This window comes from Passer montanus, unplaced genomic scaffold (genome assembly GCF_014805655.1).
Source record: "Passer montanus isolate IOZ18808 unplaced genomic scaffold, ASM1480565v1 scaffold1, whole genome shotgun sequence".
Taxonomy (NCBI): Eukaryota; Metazoa; Chordata; class Aves; order Passeriformes; family Passeridae; genus Passer; species Passer montanus.
Genome location: NW_024356504.1, coordinates 23,238,480 through 23,263,244, shown reverse-complemented (window position 1 = coordinate 23,263,244; position 24,765 = coordinate 23,238,480). Strand labels below are relative to the sequence as shown.

The 24,765-nt window shown below is 39.4% G+C and overlaps 1 protein-coding gene across 2 annotated transcripts in view; it reads left to right on the top strand.

The window, feature by feature from the left end:
- Positions 1 to 4,046, top strand: part of LOC120512086 (pancreas transcription factor 1 subunit alpha-like) — a 4,925-nt gene extending 879 nt beyond the window's left edge. The window contains exons 2-3 of one of the 2 annotated variants that reach the window (XM_039730138.1): positions 4 to 335; positions 466 to 4,046. In XM_039730138.1, the coding sequence (XP_039586072.1) occupies positions 4 to 335; positions 466 to 516 (383 nt within the window). In that variant the 3' untranslated portion in view covers positions 517 to 4,046. Of the gene's footprint in view, positions 1 to 3 lie in introns of both variants that reach the window. The other variant, XM_039730051.1, reaches the window with a different exon arrangement.
- Positions 4,047 to 24,765: the final 20,719 nt, after the last annotated feature.

Sequence of the window (24,765 nt, the reverse complement as noted above, 5' to 3'; positions counted from 1 at the left end):
CGCGGGGCGGCGGCGGGCGGCGGGCGGCGGCAAACGCGCGGGAGCGGGACCGCACGCACAGCGTCAACACGGCCTTCGGCGCCCTCCGCCGGCTCATCCCCACCCGCCCGGCCGACCGCCGCCTCTCCAAGGTGGAGACGCTGCGCTTGGCGTCCAGCTACATCTCGCACCTGGCCAACGTGCTGCTGCTGCAGCAGCGCCGGCAGGACGAGGCGGTGGGCGCTGAGCAGCCCTGCCCGCAGCCCGCTCAGCCCTGCCCGCAGCCCTGCTCGCCGCCAGGTGCCTCCGCGCCTCGCTCCATCTGCACCTTCTGCCTCAGCGACCAGCGGCAGCGGGTAAGGGCCGCCTTCCGAGCGCCTCTGTTGGGGAGGTCATTGGTATCCCCCGCAGGTTTGGGATTGACCCGGCCAAGGGTTCAGTGCTGTCCTTGGTGCCTCCTAACCCGTGTTTTTATCCATTGAACAGCATCGAGAAAGAGAGAAACCATCACCCGCTGCAGGCGTAACCGGACTCTGAACAGGCTGAGGTCTCGCACCACTCCTGCTCTGACTGTACCACTGCTCTGGGTAACATCGCCTCACTCGTGCTGCATGTTTACATTTAGATAGCACAGTCCTAAAAGAGTTACTTTTTAAGGTTATGCACTTTGTTTCATATTGTGAGAGTTTTTTTCAGGGCGTTTTGCAAATTAAATTCACTGCCTCTGTTGAGACGGTTGCACCTGGCGCTGCAGCTATTTTAGCGCGAGAAATGTTAAACCTCAGCGGCCAAGCCCTGATCCTGATGCCTCCTAAACCTGTGTCGCATGATGAAACTTGAACTTCCAAACACACAGTGTCCCCTGTCAGGGGAAGCTGTCATGAACACGCCGTGCCCTACGCCTCCAGCCCAGCCCGGGCTGCACGCAGCGCTGCCGCCCACCCCTCCAGCTGCACGCCAGGCCTTGGGGACAGGGGCTGATGCCGACAGCTGACATGCTTGAGAGGTCTCAACGATGCTGGGAGATTATTTTGAGGTGTTCACAGAAAGTCGGAAAACTTCCAGTGAAAGCAGCACCGTTGGCTGTGCACAGGCACAGAGGCACGGGACACGGGCAGCACAGCAGAGGAAAGGGGAGAAGTGCAGTGTAAGCGATGCTCTTTTCTTATTAACAGTGTGAGTCCTGCCAGTCTTTAAATAGCACGGGATATTCCTAAATCTGTCTGGCAAGGAGGGTTTCCCAAGGGCTTTTACCCATCACCCAGCTCGTTCCATAATTGTGCCCTGTACATCACTGAGGTTGTTTATCTCCCCTCAGTTTACTAACTTGTATTTATTTTCTTTCAGAAGTAACTCTAAAAGGCAAATAAGCATATTCTGTTTTCAGATTTGGACATTAGTGAAGCAGCATTTAAAATCTTTAAGCCCAGTAATGCTGGATTCTAAGAAACACAGAGGTTAATTTTTCAATGTTTTTAATAGCTATTTATAATATAATTAATTGGGCTTTTATTAATATTAATTTTTTACTTTGAGAGGCACTCTGTACTCTTTGAGAGCTTGGTAACTGTGCCACTCCAAGAAGTGCTGCAAGGAGAACTTGTCTCCTTTTTCCCTCCCTGATGCCATCTGTGCTCCTGGCCAGCCTTGCTGCTCTGGCCAAACGTGAGGGCTGAAGAAGCAGCACAGTGTTGCTCACTTTCTTTTCTGTACAGAGTTTTCTCTTCTTGCCCTACATAAGTGCAAAGCAAATCCTGGCAGACGTTATGAAGAACTTGGCAAGAGCAAAGTCATGGTGGACTCCTATACAACTTCACCTTTTTAGCTTCCCTTCTCCCCTGCCCAACACACAGTGGCCACTTTTTCTGTAGCACAATGAGGAAAAATCTGCTGTACCTACAAAAATGCAATAAGCTCTTCCTTTGAATTCCAACAAAGAAAAATACCAAGCAAAGCCCTAGAGATTCCACATCACATCAGTCTCTTCAGTTATTAAAAGCCACAGGCTGTGTTTTCCTGGATTGAGAGGAGATTTTTGCTTTTAGAAGGTTTCTATCATTAATCTTTTTTTAATGAGGAACTTTCAATTGCTGCCAGATCATGGTCTTTGTTTGTTTTGGCAATGATTTGCGAAGCTGGAACTCTTTACAGTTTTGCATAAAGTGTTTTGTTTTGTTTTTTTAATTTTTGTCTTGTGTTGGCCTCTGTGTGTGGGTATAGAGTTCTACAAACATATCTTCCTGGACTTTTTTAATCAACTTGAAAAAAATTGTCCTTTAAAAAGTTATTTACTCTACAATTAAAGCTGATCTTATAGTTAGGCCCTACATTCTTATGAACCCATTAAACCAAAGTATCTGACCTCTTTATAGACAATTAACACTAATTTATTCATTTAGCTGTATCATTTCATATTATACCCTAAAATGACAAAACATAATTCAGTTTCTAACAGTTTTAGGAAAATTTTTCATTGAGTATGCTCTGAATTTTGGAACTTGTAAGAAAGACAATAAAATTATTTATTTCAGGTTTTCAAAATGCTGTGATTTTATTGCAGTTTTAAGAGTTTTTAGTGTAGCTCTTGGCAAATGGAGTATATGTGGATTTAATGAGATATCCTTATACTCAGTTGTTAAAGGAAATGAGTACAAAATGTGAAGTCCACTTCTGTACCAAAGAGCGGAAATCTCATGACTTGAAACTCTCATGAATAATTTCTACAATCCTACAGGAATTTGGTGTTCTCCCTTTAAAAGGGCTTTTATCTCCCCAGTTTTGTGAAGGGTTTATACAAAATGCTTTCCAATGACAAAAGCAGAAGCAGCCCCTAACAACTTGGCCTTCTCTCCTGTTTAACGTGGCTCAGTGTAACATTAAATTCTTCTCTCTTTACTCAGGATAAACTGTTGAGTTCAACTTGGCTTGAAGATTTTCTCAGGGTTTCAATTACTAAATAATACTGGAGTTTCAGCAACACTGATTGATCGTGGCAGAAATTAGACCCCAGACCACTGTGGCCCAAATATTTATGGTATAGACAGATAATGTCTATCCAAAGCAATTATAACCGTGATTTCTCTGAGGAACTTTTATGTATTTGTAAGTGTGTGTATTTAAATGAGGAAAATTGGAGACAAATCCTTCACTTTGCCGAAATTTATTTGTAATGTAAAACTTCTCTAACCCCAGGAGAAAAAGAAAAAAAAAAAAACCTTCAAGATCGAGCTGTTACTCTGTAATGGGTTTTCTATAAATCAAGGGAAAAAGAATTTAATTTCTGGAGACACAGATACATTGAGGACTCACATTGAACATATAAAGAGCTCATCATCATTCAATATTTTACCGACTTTTTACTGTATGAGATTGTGTGTCTTATCAGTCCTACTTTTTTAATCATGGAGCAGCTTTATTCATGGCATGCACAAATATACAAGTCAAAATCTTGAGGGTGTCTGAGAGCAAGTACCTTACTTGATGGTGAGGCATTGGAATAATGTGAGTTTTTCCAGAGGTGTCAAACCACCTCTAGTTCTGCAGATATTGGGGGTTTGACTTATTTGTGAGTGCATTCTGTTCTGTGTGTATGAACAGAGTCATGCCTGATGCCAATCCCAGCTTTGTTTTCCTGTAAACACTTGGCTATTCAATTTACATGATGCATGAATAAAGCAGAAACAGTGAGATACACACCATTTGGTCTCAGATCCTATTAAATTATTGTTAAAATAATCCAAGCATGGTACTTTGTATAAATCATTTTACTTAGCCTGCTACATCACTGTATAAAAACAGCACCAAGCAAAGTGAATAAATCATGTTGTTTGATTTTACTGGTTAAGTTTAAAGAAGCATTTGAACATAGTTTTTGGTTATTTATGAATTAATCATAATGTAAGTCAAAGTAGTTTCATATGTTAGCTTCTATTTTCACTTCTGTTCTACAAAACAGAAGTTCCCTTTCATGGAAAATCTGCTTCTTTACGAAAATCTGTATTTGTTTGCAAAATGTGATTATATTTGCTAAAATAAACAGTATTTTTGCTACTAATTTAAACAACAAACTGCAAACATTAAGATGAAAGTTCTCTTCTATAGCCATCTCAAGATTTAATGTTTTTCTTTACCTTTTTCAAATCTATCTCTCCAAGATTTCAGCAGCATACTGATGTGTATGAATGCACCATGTGTGTGCATTGGCAGGAGAGAAGGGAAGTGGGTGGAAAGCTTGGGAAAATGAAAAGTGAGCTCCTTTGCTCAGGGCCTGTGCAATATCCTAAGTGCCAAACACAGGAGGAGATGGAGGGAGGGAAAGGATGGGGCAAAAAGGAGGGAGAAGAAAGGAAGAGGATGATTCATCAGTGGAAGTTCATGAGGGCAGACAAAAGAGCCCAGAGTGTGAGCAGTCCCTGGCACGTTTCTGTTCTTTGGCCTGCTGCACTGTGAGATTGTTGACACTTCATTGAGAGAATATCACCAAAATTTATATCAAACCTAAACTGACTGCCTAAATAACACCTTTGAAAAAAGACAATGATGTCTTGATTAATAGTAAGAGCTACTGGATAATACAAGGTGAGGAGAATGAATGTATATGAAATTAGCTAAAATAGCACGCTACAAAGGCAAGAGATCTGGGAGATCTTTTACACCAGGAATCCTTTGAAGGTTGAAGAAAAATGGTTGCAATGAATCAATATGAGGATTATGGGGGAGGAAAAGAAAATTATTACTGGGATAAAAAATACTGCAGAGTTTCATAAAAGCTTAGGTGGAAAAGTGACATTTCTTAATAGTGAGAAGAACTAAACTGGCTGCTGTGGATGTATTTCTTTAAAAACCTTCTCAAAATTTGAATATACATTCATATCTAGGCAGCCCAGATTCTTATTTCAAGTGAAATCTTTTAGCTGTTACAACATAGTACAAAGTTTTTGGAACCTTGAAGATTCATCCCACTTTTGACATTGTACAGCAAGGAGTTTGACTTCCTCAGAGAGGAAGGAGAAAGAGAAGGCATGGATGAATAAAGAAGAGTAACCAGTAGCCCACCATGGAGGATATTCCCTGTGGTGCCAAGAAATCTCCCTCTTAGCAAGGATTTGATATCTAGATACAAGTAAGCTATGGTGCACCCTGTTTTGGTGATAGATAAAATGTAACAAATACTTAAGACAAAAGTTGCTTTAAAAAGGCTCTATCTACTCTCTTTCATTTACAGCATTCACATCACAGAAGCGTTGTGAGGTTTTAATTAAACATTTGGAAATTGCTATGTGTTCTTCCAAAGGAGAAGCCAATACAAATAAGACAATTACACTGAAATGGGTGATGGAACAAGGAAGTGATAAAAGTAATTCCACTTGTTATGGCATCTCTCTCCAACATCTTATTGTGTTTCCTTCACATTATTAAAATAAGCCCTACTTTCCAAGCATATGTATGCAGATCATTTTTAAATGCAAAGATTGCAGAAACAGGTAATTCTTTCAATAAGACAGTGGAGCTTGGTGGGAAGGGTAGGCATCTGTCAGGCCCAGATAAGATCAGACAGCTGTGCTCTATCCTGAAAGGGTTCCGTGAAGCTCACTTTTCCTAGGGAAATAACAACTTTGGTATGAAAAGCAGCAGAATGAAGAGAAGTCTCCAAACAGATAAGCAGAGAAAACTCTCAGAGCTCATTTTAATCTAAAATACCAACTCTGCATCAGTTGAAAAGATGCAGGATGAGAGGAGGATAATACCTTTCCCAAAGAGTAAAAAATAAAGGGCAGGAGGATCATTTCACTCTATAGTCTCAAATTAATCCTTCATATTAGAAACAAAGGTGAATTTAGCAACAATAATCACTGCAGAGAGCCACTGGGACAGTGAGAGGTTGGAACACAGGACACACAGCACAGGCTGTGGGAAGAGGGGTGGTTAAAAGGGATACAAGAAAACCAAGAAGGTGGAAATTCTCCAGCAGTCTCACAACAGCTACACGGGATGGTAGAGCCAGGCTTCCCCAAGGGACACACAATGAAATCACAAGTTGCAATAATTGAATCTTTATTTTCTTTTACTTAAGGAAGAAAGCTTCTCACCACAAGCAGGGTTAAGCACTGGAACAGGTCATCCAGGGAGGCTGTGGAAGCCTCTTCTTTGGAGAGCCTCAGAACCTGACAGAGCGAGGGCCCAGTTGGGTCTAACTTTGAAGTCAGCCTTGCTTTGAAAATGGAAGATGTATGGAATAACTCAAAAAGTCCTTTTCAATCTAATTTTTCCTGTGATTTTATGAAATGAAAGCATAGGGCTCTCTGGAAAGAAAGTTTGTAGAATAGAATAAAAAGAAAAGTGCAAGGACTTCACAGAAAAAAATCATACTTTTGGTCAGTGCCAGGTATGCATATCAAGAGGGGAGATAATTGAATCTTTATTTTCTTTTACTTAAGGAAGAAAGCTTCTCACCACAAGCAGGGTTAAGCACTGGAACAGGTCATCCAGGGAGGCTGTGGAAGCCTCTTCTTTGGAGAGCCTCAGAACCTGACAGAGCGAGGGCCCAGTTGGGTCTAACTTTGAAGTCAGCCTTGCTTTGAAAATGGAAGATGTATGGAATAACTCAAAAAGTCCTTTTCAATCTAATTTTTCCTGTGATTTTATGAAATGAAAGCATAGGGCTCTCTGGAAAGAAAGTTTGTAGAATAGAATAAAAAGAAAAGTGCAAGGACTTCACAGAAAAAAAACATACTTTTGGTCAGTGCCAGGATCTATTATGCCAGACAAGACGAGGGGCATCCAGGTATGCATATCAAGAGGGGAGCAAAAAAGATTCCTAGAGGAAGTAGGAAATCAACAAGCCTATAAAGGGAATTTCCAAAAATATAAACAGTCAGATACAGGGGTCTGTTCCTCTCAGAAGGACCTCTCAGGTCTGAATTAGTAAAGAGTTTTTAATTATTTGTTTGGATGTTGTTTAAATTTACAGGTGACAACTTTGGAGGGCTGATTAGAATCAGGGGTTAACTCATAGAAAAATAAAACAAGAAATGTTCTTAAAAAGATGCATTTTAATGTAGAAATGTTAGTAGTGCCACACCTGGCAGGAATAATGCACCACACAAACATATGATAGCAAGTGACAAGCAGAAAATTATTTTTGAGGTGTTGCATGTCACAGACGTGACAAGCCTTTACATGAAAAGCAAACCCCATATCAGATGCAAACTTCACCAAGACCCCTTTTAGTAATATTTTCTATGATTATTCAAACTTCCCTGAATTTTGTCTGAAACATCTGGCTGGGTGGAAAATCTGTTAAAAGTTGTAACTTAGAAGAATATTACAAGTAGAGAAGTACATAGTATTAACTACTGTGTCTGTGCAAATGAAATGATGGAGAGGCACCTGAGATGACTGTGAATGCCAGACTAGGTAACAGTGAGAGATGATATCTGTATCTTATTAACAAATAAATGTCTCCCAAAGACATCAGCAGTTGTATAAAAAGAAGTTATGAGACACTGAAGTTTTCAAGGGTAACATTTAAAGAACCTGTGGTGCTGCCGGTGATTGGAGCCTGAGAATATGCTAAATACATGCATATACAACAATTAGACTATCAGAAATGCACAATAGAAGTTTTATCATCGAGGTAAGAGGCATAACAAAGTGATTCAAGATATATCCATGGGAAGCAGGCTCCAGGCTGCAGGGAGCAAGGTCCTACTGTGTGTTGTTTTGTTACCACTGCAACCGATTATTTTTATTTGCCACACTGCTCAAAGAAAACCTGAGTGGAAAAGAGAGGCTCTAATAACAGGTGCTGTGAAAGATAACAGCATAAGTGAGAGTTTCTGGCTGATGTAAGAGGCAGTTTCTGGAACGCTCAGTATCTGCAGCAGTGTGAAACACCAACCCTGGAGCAGCCAAGCATAGGTCAGGCCCTCTGGAGCTCAGGCAGTGGCCAACAAGGCAGACCCAAAGAGGAACGGCCAACAGCAGCAACCCACAGCATTCCTGCCCTGCACAGAACAGAGTTGAAACCAGCCAGAGGCAGGAGGAAAAGCAAAGACCACTTTTCTGCTAGATAAAACATGGCAGAGTTTATTTTAGCCTCTGCAGTGAGATGGAGCAGAAACAAAATGTACATTATGGGGAGCCTGTGCATTCCAGCAAATGCCGCAGCATTGCCGTGTCCTCCATCCCACCAGACAATCCTTTGGCACACAGCAGTTGTAACCAATGTGTTGCACATGAGCAGATCCTCTTCTCTGCAGGAATTATTTCTCTCTGCCCTCTTGGTGTGTTTGCCTGTCCTCAAGTAGCCCAGCTTTCCCCAGGATGGGAAATACACAGGAAAAATTACTTGAAATATCACTACTGGTAGGAAAACACCGCTGCTCTTGAAATGTTTTAATTAAGATGGTTAAACTGCGTAATTAAAACTATTTTAAAGGCCTATTCTCATTTCCATTATGGACTTTAGAGATCTTATGGCCTCAAAGAGTACAAAGGGGTCCAAAGGTCTCCATAATGTAAATAAGACTCAGTGAATTTATTTTCACTGGCATTATTTATAGGTAGTGAATAGTCAAAGCAATACAGAAAATCAAAGCTGTTAAAAGAAAAGGCTGGGCAATTGCTGAACCAGTGATTCAGAATTTGTTGCTCACCACCTCCATCTGCTGAAAGTTTCTGTCTGTACCAGCAGAAACGGATCATATCTTGTAAGTACCACTGCTCCTGGACTGAGAAAACAGCTCCAAATATATCAGTAGCAGTTTTAAAGAAAGGATTAGACAGTTGGTTTTGGTGGGCAAGCCTCTGGTTCCTTTTGCCAGCTCTGCTAGTCCCTTACTCTGCCACAGGAAAAGACAAAACCTTCTAAAACTGTACAGTCAGGAATGCTGGAACTTACCTCTCAATATCCAAACTCATCTGATTTTCAACAGGATTTGAGTCCTTGAAAATGAAACTAAGGCCTTATGGGGGAAAATTTGCTAGGATTCAGATGCTGAATAAAAATCACAATGAATAGAAAGATCAACATTTACACACACAAACCCCATTCTGTGCATGTGCTTCCAGATCAACCATTACCTGAACTCCACAAGAACAGACCAGTGTGGAAAGGAGCAGGAACAGAGGGACCATCTTTGTGTATTCCAAATTGAGAAAATTATCAAAATCATGCAGAATACTTTGAAGGGGTGGACATCAGCTGAGAAGTGATGAACAGAGTGTTTGCTACCCACTTACTTCCACAAAGACACAGAGTAGGTGTGAAGCATCCATGCTCCATCCCTGATGAACAAGACCAGGCATGCACAGTGAGGAGAAGCTGGGAAAGATGCTTTGCTCTGTGTGTTTGTTCCTTTTTCCACTCCCAAGACATATAATTGAAATGCACATTTCAGTAACTTAGCTGAAAACAGCACGTTCTGCAATTTCCACTGAGCAGGTCCCTATTGCTCAACTGCTGTTCCACAACCAAATGTCAGCAGAGCAGCTGAGCCACACACAGGCATGGGAGGGAAAGGGAGAGCTCAGGAGTCTGGGAAGAAAAGGGAAATGGCAGTGCTGATCAAGGAAAATAACAAAAAGCCCTTCTGTTTGGCTACTTGATGGCATATGGTACGTGGTTTGAGCTTCTTTTTGAATCCCTGTCAAGTAAATACCAAGCAGAACTGGAATATTACACACAATCATGTCCCAGTCCCAATCTTTTTTTCAGAATTGGTACTCCATTATGCTCCCACTTTAGGAGGAAATGAAACCTACAGTCCACTTTGCCTCAATATGTAAGGATAGGTTTATAATAACTCTGTGTCACCTTGGAAAATTAAAATAGTACCTCTTGTTCTGACTGTATATGAAAGTATAGCTAAAACAAATTTCATGGCACTGATTAAGTGCCGTGTTCACTAAACTTTCCAATCCCTTATATTATGGATCTTTCTATATTGGTGTTAGAGGAGGCTGCACGGTGAGTAAGAAAAATCAGATTTCAGGTGCTCACAAGCATGACAAATAGGCACTGAAGTGGCCTTGAGCACTGTGGTGTAGTAACAGAGAGGAAATTGAAGCATTCAATATTCTGAGGTGCCTAAGCCCTCTGCAGATGGCTCTTGGGTAGTTGTTGGTAATCTAGCAAAAAGAAATCATCTGGTTTTGTGAGGGCTTGTTGTTTGCTTTGCTTTGACACTGCCAAAATAAATAATTTTAATGCAGGCAGCATAATATGAGTAACAATGCTACACACACTAACTCGTACCTTAGGTGCTCTTCTCTAAATGAATCAATGCAAGATTTAGCAAATCCTTCATACAGTAACAAATCTCCAGTTCCAGGAGGCTACTGTACATTTCTGTGTTAATTAGGAGCTTTGTGGAATTTAATTCAAGGTTGCTGACAGAAAGGCTTGTGATGAGGAGTATTTTAAACCCATGACTGACAGTAACAGCAGTGCTGCAGTCTATTGCCTTAGTTGGACTATGTGTTCTGCCCATCTTCATACCCCACCATTTCATTAAATAAATTGATGTTTAATAACTCAAGAAAAAAACCCAACATTTCTGTATGTTAATCTTTGTATCATTCTGCACTTTATAATTGGATTTAATAATGAAAATGCACAAATTTAATTATATGCTTTTATTTTGGGGCCTCTTTCTATCTGGCAAGTAGACCTGTGGAAAGAGATGAATTCACAGTTGAATAGATGATCTGAAAATATTTATATATTATATAATCCATTTAGACATTCACTTTCAGTGAATGAAGATAATAGCAGGTATCTAATAATTAGGTGTCATTAGTACATGCACAAAGATACATTTTAGTCTGTTATACTGCACTGAAATAATCATGGTTTAATATTTTTAAATTAGGAGCTTCACTGTTTTAGATTTTCATATATATGGAGGTATTGCAATTCTGAAATAAATGTTACTATTAAAAAAGTCACAAAATAATAGAATAGTGATATTTCCTCTTTAAATTTTCAGGCATAACAATTGTGAGTCTTAGCAAAAAAATCTGATTTGTTAACACAAACCTCTCTGATCTTCCAACAAAAATAATTCTGTATCTCCACATAAAATTAACTCAGATTAGCGTGTAGGTTTAATCAAACATGTAGAACACAGACCAGAGCAACAAATTGGCTATTACTCAGTAATAGGCACAGGTGTGACCCTGCAAAGGTCAAGAGCCAGGCACTTTGTTCAAGTATGGAAAGTTAAAAATAGCCTGTGCAAGTGTAGTTTATATAAATTGGTGATGTACAGTAGCCTTTGAAGGCCAGTAAGAGTGAAAAAGTGTATTTAATTACCTAAAATTTAATTGACCTGTACAGGAGAAAAATATGAAATATGAACAATCCAGCAGCTTTATGAAAGAAATGAAGTGGTACTTTATAAGACCATTAGAATTCCTATTGATTTTGTGAATAATCGTGTCCTTGATTATTTTATCTCTCTTTCCACACATTCAGCCATCCCCTGCAAATGAAATTTAATTATTGTTTAGACAGAATCTGAACACATCCTCAAGCAAAATAGTACAACCAGCAATGGCACAACAATTTGACAGCTCCCTGCAGCAGTACACAGAACCCATCCAGAGCTGGATTGTGTCCCAGCATGCTGCAAAACTACTCTTTGCTGCCTCTCCTTGTGCTATCAGACAAAGCCGAGCCAGCCAAAGGATGAAATGGGGTAGCTGTAGGTGGCTGCCTCTCCTTGTGCTATCAGACAAAGCCGAGCCAGCCAAAGGAAATGGGGTAGCTGTAGGTGAAATTCCTGTTTCTCCCCCAAAGCCAGCACTCACATACACACAGTGCCTTAGGAGCAAGCCCAATTCCCTGCAGGTGGCCTCTCCTTCAGGAGCACAGAGGAAGGAGGGTCTGTGTCCCTCCTCAGAGGGAGAACTGAATTCACTGCCAGAAGGAAAGCAGCACGTGCAGGATCAGTGGTTTGGTAGCAACCAGGACACCCCAACATCACAGGGCTTGTGAAATGCAGGTCACAGCACTGAGCTGATGTTTCCAGACTGTCTGGAGACTCAGGCTGGTAGCACAGCACCAGTTATGTCAAGATTAGGTCCAAAGTGGGAAAATCCCACTTAATTTTGAGATGTCCTTCATGCCTCCTTTCAGAGGAAGAAGAGTTCTTTCAATGCATCAAACACTGTGCCCAGCCATGACATTTCTGTAAAGGTTGCAGGAGTACAAACAAGAGCTGGACTCAGCAGCTGCCTGTCATCTATGCCAGTTCTGGATGCCAGCATAGAAGACTGATTTTAAATTGCATGATGTGGTACATTTAAAATGTACATCAAAAACCTGCATTTATACAGGCTGGATTCATCCCTAATTTTATAAGTACATCGTGTCACATTTTCCAGGCAGCTTAACCTTTTGAAACTACTACCTATTAGTGGGCCAAAACCATCTTTTAGCTTTAGAAGGGGTTTAAATTCAAAATATACTTGGCACTTCTGTTTCAAGTAAAGATTAAAAGCTGGTAAAAAAGAGTCTCACACTGAGCTAAAACCCACCCCAGAATGGTGTTATAAATATGCAGAGGCTACAGGGAATAAAAACAAAAAAAGACCTTTCTTTCAGCAAAGAAATCTGCTTCCTTCTCAGGATCAAATATGATTCAAGAGAAAATGGTGAAAACTATAAAAAATTACACAGAATGAGAGTCTGGAGCAGAATATAGAAATATTCTCCAGTAATATGTAAGAGAACAAGGAAATAAGCATACATTTATAGTTCTAGATTGAGACACCCAAGTTAATCCCTGAATACTGACCAAGGTGACCATACTCAAGGTCTGAGTGAAGACATTGAACAGACACCCAAGTTAATCCCTGAATACTGACCAAGGTGACTCAAGGTCTGAGTGAAGACATTGAACTGCAGTGAGACTGAGGAATGGATACTGAACCCAAAGGGAAAGTAAAGCTTGATGTTCTCAATTTCAACATATCCAACGGTCACCATTAATAAAGTCTCATGGCGTGATTTCTCTAACAAACCTAATTCAGGCTTGAAAAGAGAAAATACACTGTGTGTGCTTTAAAAGGTTGAACTGAGTCATTGGGAACTACAAATTCATGAGTATGACCTCAGTAGTTTGAGAGTCTTTAGAACGCACCTTGAAAGGTTTGATTTAATGCATATATAATGCAGGTAAATGGATATAAACAGGATGGTCCTGTACAGTGACCAGAAGAGCTTTTACTTGTATATTTTTTCACAAGAGAAAATAGAAAGGGAAAAAAAAAAAGAAAGAAAAAGAAGAAAAAAGGAAACCAGAACAAGGCTCTAGCCATATTTGCAGGCAAATGAGCATATGCAAGTGGAAGCCTGAGCCCTGGTGTTTTCTGTAATATTCCATGTGCAGCTGTGAATGCTTGCACTAATGCCAGTTAATCTGCAGAGCTATGGGCTGAGGGAAGGCAGTGTTGGCCACAGCACTGGAGTCATCTACTACTCTTCAAACACTGAAACCCAATCCTTCACATCCTCCTGGGCTCCACCAGGAGGGAGCAGATGGAGCCTCGCTAAGCTGCTCATTCAAACACAAATGCATAATAAGGCAGTAAACATTAGGGGTTTGACACAATACCAAAGCAGAGGAACAGCAAGAGTTTTGCTAAAAGTGCTTCTCACTTAAACCTTTCTCTGATGCTTCCAGTAGAGTGAGAGTTCATGGCTTAAACCAGGACTAGCAGCATCTAGTTTACTCATCTGAGTAAACCTGAGGAACAGCAAGAGTTTTGCTAAAAGTGCTTCTCACTTAAACCCTTCTCTGATGCTTCCAGTAGAGTGAGATTTCATGGCTTAAACCAGGACTAGCAGCATACAATTAAATCTGAGTAAACCGTGTTTATATTAAAAAACAATTAAAACTAAAGACCCTTTGCAATGCCAGTGCAGTCTGATTCTGCTTTTATGTGATGCACCAATTTCAAGCAACTCCGCAATTTTTTGTTTGCGTCCTTGCAATTAAAGCTCATCCCTGACATCTGCACTAAGAGGATGCCTTTCAGCTTGCTTTTGGTTTGGTTTTTTTGGGGTTTTTTTTGAAAGGTCTGACATACTCATCTGAGTAAACCTTGTTTATATTAAAAAACAATTAAAACTAAAGAAAAGGCCCTTTGCAATGCCACTGCAGTCTGGCTCTGCTTTTATGTGATGCACCAATTTCAAGCAACTCCGCAATTTTTTGTTTGCGTCCTTGCAATTAAGGCTCATCCCTGACATCCACACCAAGAGGATGCCTTTCAGCTTGCTCTTGGTTTGGTTTTTTTTTTTTGAAAAGTCTGACCACCAATTTCAAGCAACTCCGCAATTTTTTGTTTGCGTCCTTGCAATTAAAGCTCATCCCTGACATCTGCACTAAGAGGATGCCTTTCAGCTTGCTTGAGGTTTGGTTTTTTTGGGGTTTTTTTTGAAAGGTCTGACAATTTTCTCCTTCTTTCCTGCTCCAGATGAAATATGGATTTTTTTTCTCTTTCTAACAGTCAAAGTTTAGAGAACAAATAAAATGAGGATGAAAAGTTCTTCTTGCTCAGCTTTTTAATTTAAAGGTTTTTCTACTTTAATTTTCTTTCTTTCTTCTCTTGTAAATTCATTGAAATATTAGGGTCAGTAGTAAATGTGCTATTCAAGTATCTCTTTTTCCTGAAACCATGGCAGAAACCATCCATCCCTTTAGGATAAACAAGCTGAAAGAAGACTTTCTGTTGTTCTCTTTCCCATGACTGAAGTGAAATTGCTTGCTCACTGGATATAACTTCATTTTTAAGAAGTTTTCTTAATAAATGCAAAGTAGGATTCAGATTACACAGAAAGATAGAGTGGACAGAAAAGGATAAGGGATCTACAAGAAGAATAAACCCAAAAAGAGTTTTCTCCTACTTTCTGGATATCTTATTCTAATTCTGACATCCTTCCTCCTCACAAAGCAATTCTGACTGCAAACCTTTCCAAACCATCTCTTTCGAGTTGAGGAACATTTTCACACCATTTTGTGATGTGATACATTCCAGCCACTCACATGTGGCCTTACTGTTTTGTCAGGATGCATTCCTGCCTCATTTTACTGCACCTTGAGGATAATATTTGCTGCAATACTGTGGGGCAAAGAAGAGAATGTGAAGCAAAGTCTTGATTCTGAATTCCCTGACCAATCTTGTCATTCAAATAGAAATAAAGAGTATGGAATAAATCCAAAGAGGAGAAGGAGAACAGAGTTTTCTGTGCTTATTCAAAGGATAATGATGTCCTAGGGGAGACAATAAAAGAAAATGCAATTGTATGAAGGACACCTCCAGTACATCTAGTAAACCTTGTAGGAAAGCATAACAACAAAATCAATAATAAAAAACTATTTGTGAGGATGCTAAATAAAGCAAGCTAGGAACAAGACCTTTGAAATGCATATATTGTAAACTGAGTTCTAATACTTCAAAATAATTATTCTCAATCCAGGTTCAGATTCAATAAGAATATTTATCCAGTGCTTTCCTCTTCTTTTGTGCAACCTGACTTCCTATAAATGATCAGGGAAAGAGGAACACAGCAAAGCTCTTCAGCACAGTGCACACCAGGTACTGTTCTGCTCAAAACAATGCCTGCATTTGCCCAAAAGTTGTGTGAGTGTTTAAGGAAGATCTTCCATGTGCTGGTTTGTTCTGCATGGATGGTTACTCCTGTAAAACCTTGTTAATTTTTATGCAAGAAGAACAGCAAAATGAAAGTGCAGAATACGAGTCTCATGCTGCACTGTTTCTAAATATATGACTTCCTATAAATGATCAGGGAAAGAGGAACACAGCAAAGCTCTTCAGCACAGTGCACACCAGGTACTGTTCTGCTCAAAACAATGCCTGCATTTGCCCAAAAGTTGTGTGAGTGTTTAAGGAAGATCTTCCATGTGCTGGTTTGTTCTGCATGGATGGTCACTCCTGTAAAACCTTGTTAATTTTTATACAAGAACAGCAAAATGAAAATGCAGAATACGAGTCTCATGCTGCACTATTTCTAAATATCCTGGCTACACAAAGTCCAGCAGCATCCCAAATCCAACCTTTTGTCGCAGGTATAACAGTGTATTTTATATATTCTCCTCATTTTAAAGAGGTAATCATATTTTCATCTGATTGTAACAATTAGCTCTTTGTTCTGAAAGTAAGAACAATGAAAATAGTCTAAATAGAATTTGGAAAGAGGGGGATAAAGTCACTGAGTGAACTGGATTAATGCTTGACAGAATGGCAAGAAGGAAACTACAGGTTTGCTGTAAAATATATGTATTAAAAAGAAAAAACACCAACAAAGCAACCAGAATACACACATACTTCTAACCCAATACTTCAGCACATAAAACAACTTATATTCATTAATGATCACAATACACCTCTCTCAGTTTTAAGAGACAAGTTCCTAAATACTTATGCAGTGCTTTGAACTCTCAAAGTCTTTTAATTGAAGGAGACCTGCACACTTCAGCAGTACTTAAATGTCTTCAGGTAATCCAAAATTCATCTGAAAGTTCAAAGAGATTCATTTATAGAGTATTGGCATTTCAAGTGACCAACTCTTAACCTGTCAAATGATATATCTTAAAATCCACAGCAAAAATCTCTTTTTAGAACTTTGGTCTGCTCATGCATTGCAGTTTATCAATAGCAGTAAAGCTTGGCAAACACAGAGGCTGTGGCTGAAGTTCATGTCAATATAGCACAAGGTCCAGGAAAGACTTGCTGTCTCACTAAAAGCTTTTCTAAAGATTTAACTAGAAAAATGCTAATGCTATTGTAAGATTTCTCTGCACTGCACCCACATTCACCCTGCAAGAGCTTCCCGCACATGGTCACAGATATTAAACATAAATGTAAGTAATGAATATAAAACAAAAAGTCCTTTTGCACTACTACAATGAGCAGAGCATTTACACTTCAGGAACTGCTGAATGATAACAATCATAACTCTGAAATTATTTACTGCAAAATTTGGGCCACTAAAATAACTCTAGATATGCAATTCTCAAGTACAGGAAAAGTTCAAGGAGAAAAACCCTTAGTGCTTATTCTTGCATCATATGTTATAAATTAAAAATTAGCTGTATCCAAGTCTTAGAACATTTAATAATTACATTTCCATCTTCTATTTTTCCCTTGAGGTGTGCTTCATTACACAGGTGCACAACTGAGTAGGGATGCTCTGACTGACCTCTCCATTCTCTTAAAAGTCCAAGATGAATTCCCACTTACTATAAATGATCAAAGTTTTATGGACTAATGACAGTTTAAAATACTTTTTTCCCCCACTTTTACTGCAGTCCTGTCATTAAGACTAACAATCTAAAGTAGCTAAGAGAATGAGTAAGCAAGATGATTTACACAGATGATAGTGCAATGGTAAGAAGTGGGGAAAGTTCCTCTCTGATTTTTTTTGTAGCTGACGCATTAAAAAGATTTACACCAAGGTCTTTAAGTGAAAAGAGAGCATTGCCAAAGAGGTCTGGCAAGCTCTTCTATCAATAAAATACTCTGCCCCATAAATTTAACCAAACTCTCAGCTTAAAACCTGATTAGCACTACAAAGAACTTGCCTTGTTACCAGAGAAGCCCACAAGCCCAGTATCCACAGGGTCTGATAAAAAACAGACAAGAGAGCAACACTTCTACAAAATTTTCACCACCACGGCATCTTTCATAACTTTTATTTTCCCAAGATGCCACATACAAAAGCTGAGGAAATATTTAGCATGAGAAAGCACAGGCTCTAATACAGAACAAAGTCATATTGAAATGACCTAGGGCTGGGCATGGCAGTACAAATGTGTAAGTTTCTGTACCTGGCTGATCTGTACCTTTAGAGTAGGACTTACAAGAATCATGGCATAGGGTTCAACTTCTTTCACAATGTTCTTCAGTAAGAGGTCAATTTAGAACAAGCTTGTATCTTTTTCATAATCCAACTCCTACTATTTTTGTTCATCAGAAACAGCCTGAATCAGATCTGAGTTTAGGTGTAGGGCAGGTTCAGATCAAGGCTTAATTTTATGACTGTACCAGTACATGCATTTGACATTTGAAAGCAGCAGTATTTGATATAATTCACAACAAAATTTCATGACAAAATTTCAAGACAAAATCACAGAAAGAAAACATGAGGCTTGCTGTTCCTCCGTATAACAGAACATTATTTGTTTGGTGCTAAAAATGGGTTTAAGGTTGTAAGCCATGACTGTTTTGACAGTCCTTGCTTCCAGATCAGCTGTTCCTGGCATTTCCATCAACTATCAACTTGGATTGCAGCCCATCCAGATCTAGAAAACAGGTGCCATCCAGTTTTGGACTTCACCCAAAAAGAGTAGGGAAGATACTCATATGTCCTCACCCTCACCCTGAAAGTCTGAATAAAATTATAAACTTTATATAGGGAACTCCAACTGTTGGATCCTAGCAGGAAGAAAAGCAAGAGGCCAAAGGAGTGGAAAAGCAAAAGGGTCTTTTTATATCACAGAAGTGCAGGCATCTTTGCTGAGGTTGTCCTCATGCAGACATCTCTGAGCCAAATTCTTTAACCCCCAAACAGATACAAACAAATACATAGAAATCCACTCAGATGGAAGCAAGGTTTGCCTTCTGACCAGTCCCATGTCCTGTGCAATTCTACTCTGCAACTGAATCAGGACACAGCCTTGGATAACTGGTCTATCACAGTAGTGCTGAGTTTCTATGGGAAAGTTTGATAAGCAGATGGATATAATTCAGGAATTGTTGTGCTCCTTCAGCCAAACAAGGGTGGAAGAGAAAGCCACCAAAAAGGGAGGAACCTTCCACAACCAACACCTTTCCCAGCTCACTGCTGTGATTTGGCAGTCTACAGGCAGCCAGAAGTGTCAGGAATTTAAACAATTCTGGTTACACAAAGGTTACAAACCTTGCTGGCAGCATTTACAAGCACAGAAAGAGGCAGATCCCATTCCTCTTGTTGTTCAGCCTTTCCTCAACCAAACTTTGAACATTTGCAGGTCCAATTTCCAATTCTCCAGATTTCACCCAGGTCTCAGACTACATACTGGGCACTATCAACACCCAGTTGTAAAGTAGTGTCACAAAATCCAGGCATTAGCATGGTAAAATAACACCAAAAAATTAATAGGGAGCCAAGATGCATCAAAGGAAGGTCAGCCTACAAGCCTTATTCCTAATCTTTAATCTGTATCAAAGAATTTTCTCCTCTCTCCAACTGCAGATACTATCTGTAGCTGTCTAAAATACAGTTAGTATTTGTAATGGTATTCTGATTGAGATAAGGAAAAAAAACACTGAAGGTTACTCATGAAAGTGTTTTCCAGGGTTCCTCATTGGTCAGAATTATAAATTTTAGCAAATAAATTCACTGTTTCAAATTATAGGAGAATCTGTGCCAGCATTGCATGTATTCATTCAAAAACATACATTCACGTGTGCATGGGAAGTTCCAAAAAAATGGCATGTCCTAAACAAGAAACAGAACAGAATGTGACCTTCATGGCAACAAATATTCAAGTGAACACAGAGATTTTAAGCTGTTTTAGGAAAATGTTTGTTTCACATTTACCAATTTGGAGAGGGATTCCTCTTCTGCAAATGCAACTGCATCAGCTCTCCAGTGGCAGATGGCAGGAGTGATATAAACAGGATGATTTTACTTTCTGGTCAACATGCACTTGTCAGGATTTTTTTATAGGTTCCTTTTTCATTGAAATGTATTTTTTCATTCACATACAAAATATTTAGGAAAAAATAGCAGGAAACTCTCATAGAAGCACAGCATCTTCCCTCCCACTGCCTGCCTTAGCATCTTGTACAGCAGCCTGGGAAACCAAAACAGGTCATGCACTGAAAACCAGTTTTCAGAACAATTCATTAAAGGCACTGAAGAGTGCTTGTTGCTTTCATGTTCTCCCCAGATGATGTGTTGACTGCATATCACAGATGCAAGCCCTCATTCCTTGCAGACCTGCTCCCAAGAGAGAGTTAAAAGTGGGAAAACACATTATTCATCCAAGTATGAGAAGTTAAAAACGTTCAGAGTGGATTACAAATGTAATTTTTCCCACTGAATCTTTTCCACACTAAGTCCTGTTGGCTGCACACATTCTCACAACTGTCCCCTTTGCACAATTGTAGAACTATCTCAATCTCAAGTATCTCCCTTTAGGGAAATGCAGAATATTTCTCTTGTTTTCAGTGCGTTGGAAAAAACATGAAATTTATTCATAAAGAATTTATTTCTTCTCACCCATATTTTTATTCTCACATGAACTACAACTTTTACATCCTGCATATATAGGAGTTGTGCAGAATTGTGATTTATAGCACTTGTTTCCCCCACTTTCATTGCAGTTTTATTTTACTCCAAACAATTTTTTGTTTTGTTTTGTTCCACTTTGTATTTTAGTTACTGGGTTTTCTCCTGCAGTGTATGAATTCAAGGAAGTTATGGAGTTCTGACACTATTTGTTGCAGAGGCCTGTTGTCAGTAGATGGCAGCATGTGGCTGCTTAGCACACAGACTGCCAAAATTCCTACATGAGAAACAAACTCCCAGGCAGAAACAGCTGGCTCTTTGTAAACCCCTATTCCTACATATCTTTCCCAGCAAAACACTGCAGTCATGTCTCTTACAAAATCCTTCAGGGCCTGAGTCAAACTGTAAAGCTTTCTCTGATTCTGGGTTTGGTGTTTGGTTGAGATTTTTTTTCCTCAAACCAAAGTCCAGCAGAAATTAAAAGATTTCTGTAAAGCAGAGATAATCTAGACAACTTTGTAAACCCCTATTCCTACATATCTTTCCCAGAAAAACACTGCAGTCGTGTCTCTTATAAAATCCTTCAGGGTCTGAGTCAAATTGCAAAGCTTTCTCTGATTCTGGGTTTGGTGCTTGGTTGAGATTTTTTTTTCCTCAAACGAAAGTCCAGCAGAAATTAAAGGACTTCTGTAAAGCAGAGATAATCTAGATAGAGTCTCTTGGTACAGATACTCAGAAAGGTTTGCAAAGGTTTGGAATTCCAGCCCTGTATCTGAAGTTCAAGGCATCAGTTCTAGCAACAAAACCAGTTCTTGTGTCCCTGCCTCTTCACAGTTCTTGACTACACAGGGTACTTTCCTGCTATCAAGCAATACACACACATATATAATATTTTCTCTCTTTCCTACCTGTATAAAATGATGCAGCAGTGTATCCAGGAGTATACACCTAACAAAATTTAATACAATGAATTCCAAAATTTCACTTCTCTCTCAACAGGTTTTCATATGATAATTTAAATGGAAACAATTCCCAAGTAAGTATCATGTACATATTTCATTCATTCCAAATTCCTAATTCTTTTTGTTCCCAAAACCAAAATGGGCTTGAGAAAATGTACACTGCTATTTGCACTTGGAATCTAGTTTGCTTCTCCAAGTAAGTTATTATATTAAATGCTGTGGGCAACATAAAAAAGTGTATTTCTGTACACAAGGTTTATTTCAATTTACCTGATGTGGTTCTTTCAGGTTTGCAGGTTTAGGGTGTATTTATAACAGAGTTTTCACAGTGGATAGAAAGCTCCTCTGTCCTACCTTTTGCTTTCTGACAATATAGAAGCTTAACAGTGTACTTTTCTGAAATTTTTATAAAAATGCTAAGAGTCAACAAACAGTTCATGAATCTCCTGTGTCGTGCTGGTTCTACAACCAGAACTACTTGGTCATTTCAAAATAAATGCTAAAGAAACAAGAACTTATTTTACGTTGCTGGTGTGTTTTTCTTACCTGGCATGATTTCATTAGCCTTATTCTGTCCCTCAGAAACAGCTAAAATTGCACTTTTTCCTCATTGCAAGCAGGAGCTGCTTCAGCACTGTGGGGAAAGAAAACCCTATTGTCAAACAACATAGTGCTTTTAAATTACAACATATCACACAATTGATCTTAATAAAACAAGGCCTCAGAAGGGCTCACAGATGTTTTTAAAGACGTGTTTTGAGCCTGTGAGGGTAGTGGCCATGGCTCCCACGCCAGAGGCAGGATACTGGAGGGCACAGCACTGATGGAAGCACTGCCTGTGAATCCTGTGCTCCTGGGGAGGCTCATGTGCTTGAGCCACAGGCTCCTTCAAGCCCCTGAGGTCTGGGAGAGATCAGGGCCTCTCCCCACCCAGTCCTGCTGCCCCAGGACTCCCAGGGTCTGTCAAGAGGAGCATGTGCTCCCCCAAGCTTCCCCTGACAGCTCCTCAGGTTATTTAATCTCCAAAAGTCCGTCTGTCAAGGAACAGAAGTTGAAACCAGCTGCTCATCCATGAGAGCATCACTTTGTATTAGGCAATTATTGACACAGATGATCTAAAAAAATCCAAATTTCAATATGTCTTTGAAATTTGGCGTGCTTTGAGTTGCAACAGATGAACTGCAAAGGCTGCAAAAATCCTTTGTATTGCTAAGCAGTATTAATGGAGTAAAATGATGCTGGGATTTAAATATCCCAGGGTAATGACAATTAAAATGGCATCAATTATAGCAAAGAATGACAGTAAAAGTCTGCATCAACCTAAATCTGTAAATAGAGGGAAACACAGGACATTTTCCACTTCTTCAGGTTCTAATGCTGCTGCATTATATCCTACCTGCAACTATTGCTTGGCAGTTTCTGAGCACACCTTATAGGCTACATGGTAACTGACAATACAATTATTTATGTCTTTGATAATTTTCCCATCCTCTGATTTCTTTTTTATGACCTCTTTTTCCTTATTACTTTACCATTAATCTCTATTTCCTCCCTGACTTCTCTCTCCAGGTGTTTTCTCCTGTATTTCTTCAGATCTTAATAAATTTGATGTATAACACTGGGGAGAGGGAAGGATCTTCCCTGAAGCAGCATTTAACAAAGATAAGGTTAAAAGAGGGGCAACAGGATCTAATGTCATTATATATTTAAATAGTGCTAATAGTGCATGAGCAGGCATGCCAGAATTCACCAGCTGTCCCCAAAGGTACAAGCCAGCTTTCTGCCTCCTCACATCATAGCCCAGTTTAACCTCTGCTGGAACATATCTCAGCACAAATAGATTGCAAAACCTTCTTCCCTACAACCAGTCTAATTTATCTGCCTTCAGAAATGTTCAAAGTTTTTCTGTAGTATTAGAAATTCAAAGATTACACTCAAAGGTAAGGAAAATTAACACAGCAGAAGTTTAATAGTAGAGTTAAAGCAGAGTGGATGAAGTAGCATAACAGAAGTTTCTTCACAGGTATCTATATTTATATGGAAGATATATGTGTATATTTGTATATATAATCTAAATATTATATATATAGATATATATACACATATATCTATATAATAAAAATTATATAGAAATAATATTTTCTGTATGGACAAATTATGATACCATCAAAATAAGCAGAATTTGGCATAAATTTGAATGGGAATTTATGCATGGGAAAGAGTCCTGGACACAGAAACATGCAAGAAATTGAGGCACAATTTAGCAGAGGCAATAATATAATTGTGCTGTGTCCAGCTAAAAGAACAGCCATTGAGTTGCAGGTAATGATAGCTGATCTAGACATTTTCAAATGTTTAGGCTAATTGGCACCTAAATGCAGCTAGAAAATGACAGATCAAACTTTATAAGGAGTCATATTCTCACTCTCTGACCTCACTACTAAGAAGCAAATATAGGACCTACAAATGAGAATTAATTTCTACAGAAGTGTGTGAGTAGGAAGAATATATTTAATTTTGGCACTGTTCATATGGATGTGCAACTTCTAGTGTTTGCAATCAGCTTTTTCAGGCTACAACATGTAACACTTTTCTTGATTGAGCCTGTGTCTGGAAAGGATTTAGTCCTGTCTTGGATACCCTTCTGGGACAAAATGCTCTCTGGCAGCCTGCTGTGCCTGTATCTCCCAGTTTTCAGACCTTCAGCAAAAAAAAGATTGTTATCAAAAAAAAATTCACTTAAATTCTAAATTCAGACAAGCTGGTGTTTAGTTAGGGCTTTTTCCATCCACGACAAATTATATGACTGCTGACTTATAAGCATCCTTTAGCTCCAGAGCCCTTATAATTTGTTTAGGTTAATAACATATATGGTATATCACACCTTCAGTGAGCTTCCATAGTCGTGCCAGATGCCATCAGTGGAACATTTTGGCAATGAAGTTCCTTCAGTTCAGCAACCCAAACACAGTAGTGGGTGCTGCCTGATGAAGTCTCTGTTACAGAAACAGAAACCTCAGGCAAGATTTGGCTTTGGAAAATTGTTGGAAACCCGGTTTGTGTGGCAGTGCTGGAGGTGGAAATGCACTTTACACTCCATACACTCTATAGCCAACACTATCACAGCTAGAAGGTTAAAGCTGCTCCACATCAAGAACAAAATACTTCACTCTTCTGTTTAAGCCCTCATAATTTTACTGTTAAAAAAATGTCTCAGGTTTCACCCAGTCTTTCGTAGTGCATTTTCTGACATTGATTGCATTGGGCAGCCCTCGTCCTTATGCAGGTTACTGTACTTACAAAACTATTTCATTTAACTGTTTATAAAACAACTTCTCAGTAACTGTTTATAAAACAACTTCTCAGTTCTTACACTGCCAGAAAAGTTTCAATTATAGCATCTTGTCCCTCTTGTACTTTCCCTGCATTCACCAGTGCTTTGGAAATGAAGCCACGTCTCAAAAATCAGGCCTGGATTACAAAGAGGTAGTGCAGCTGCAGAAGCCAGCAGTGCTG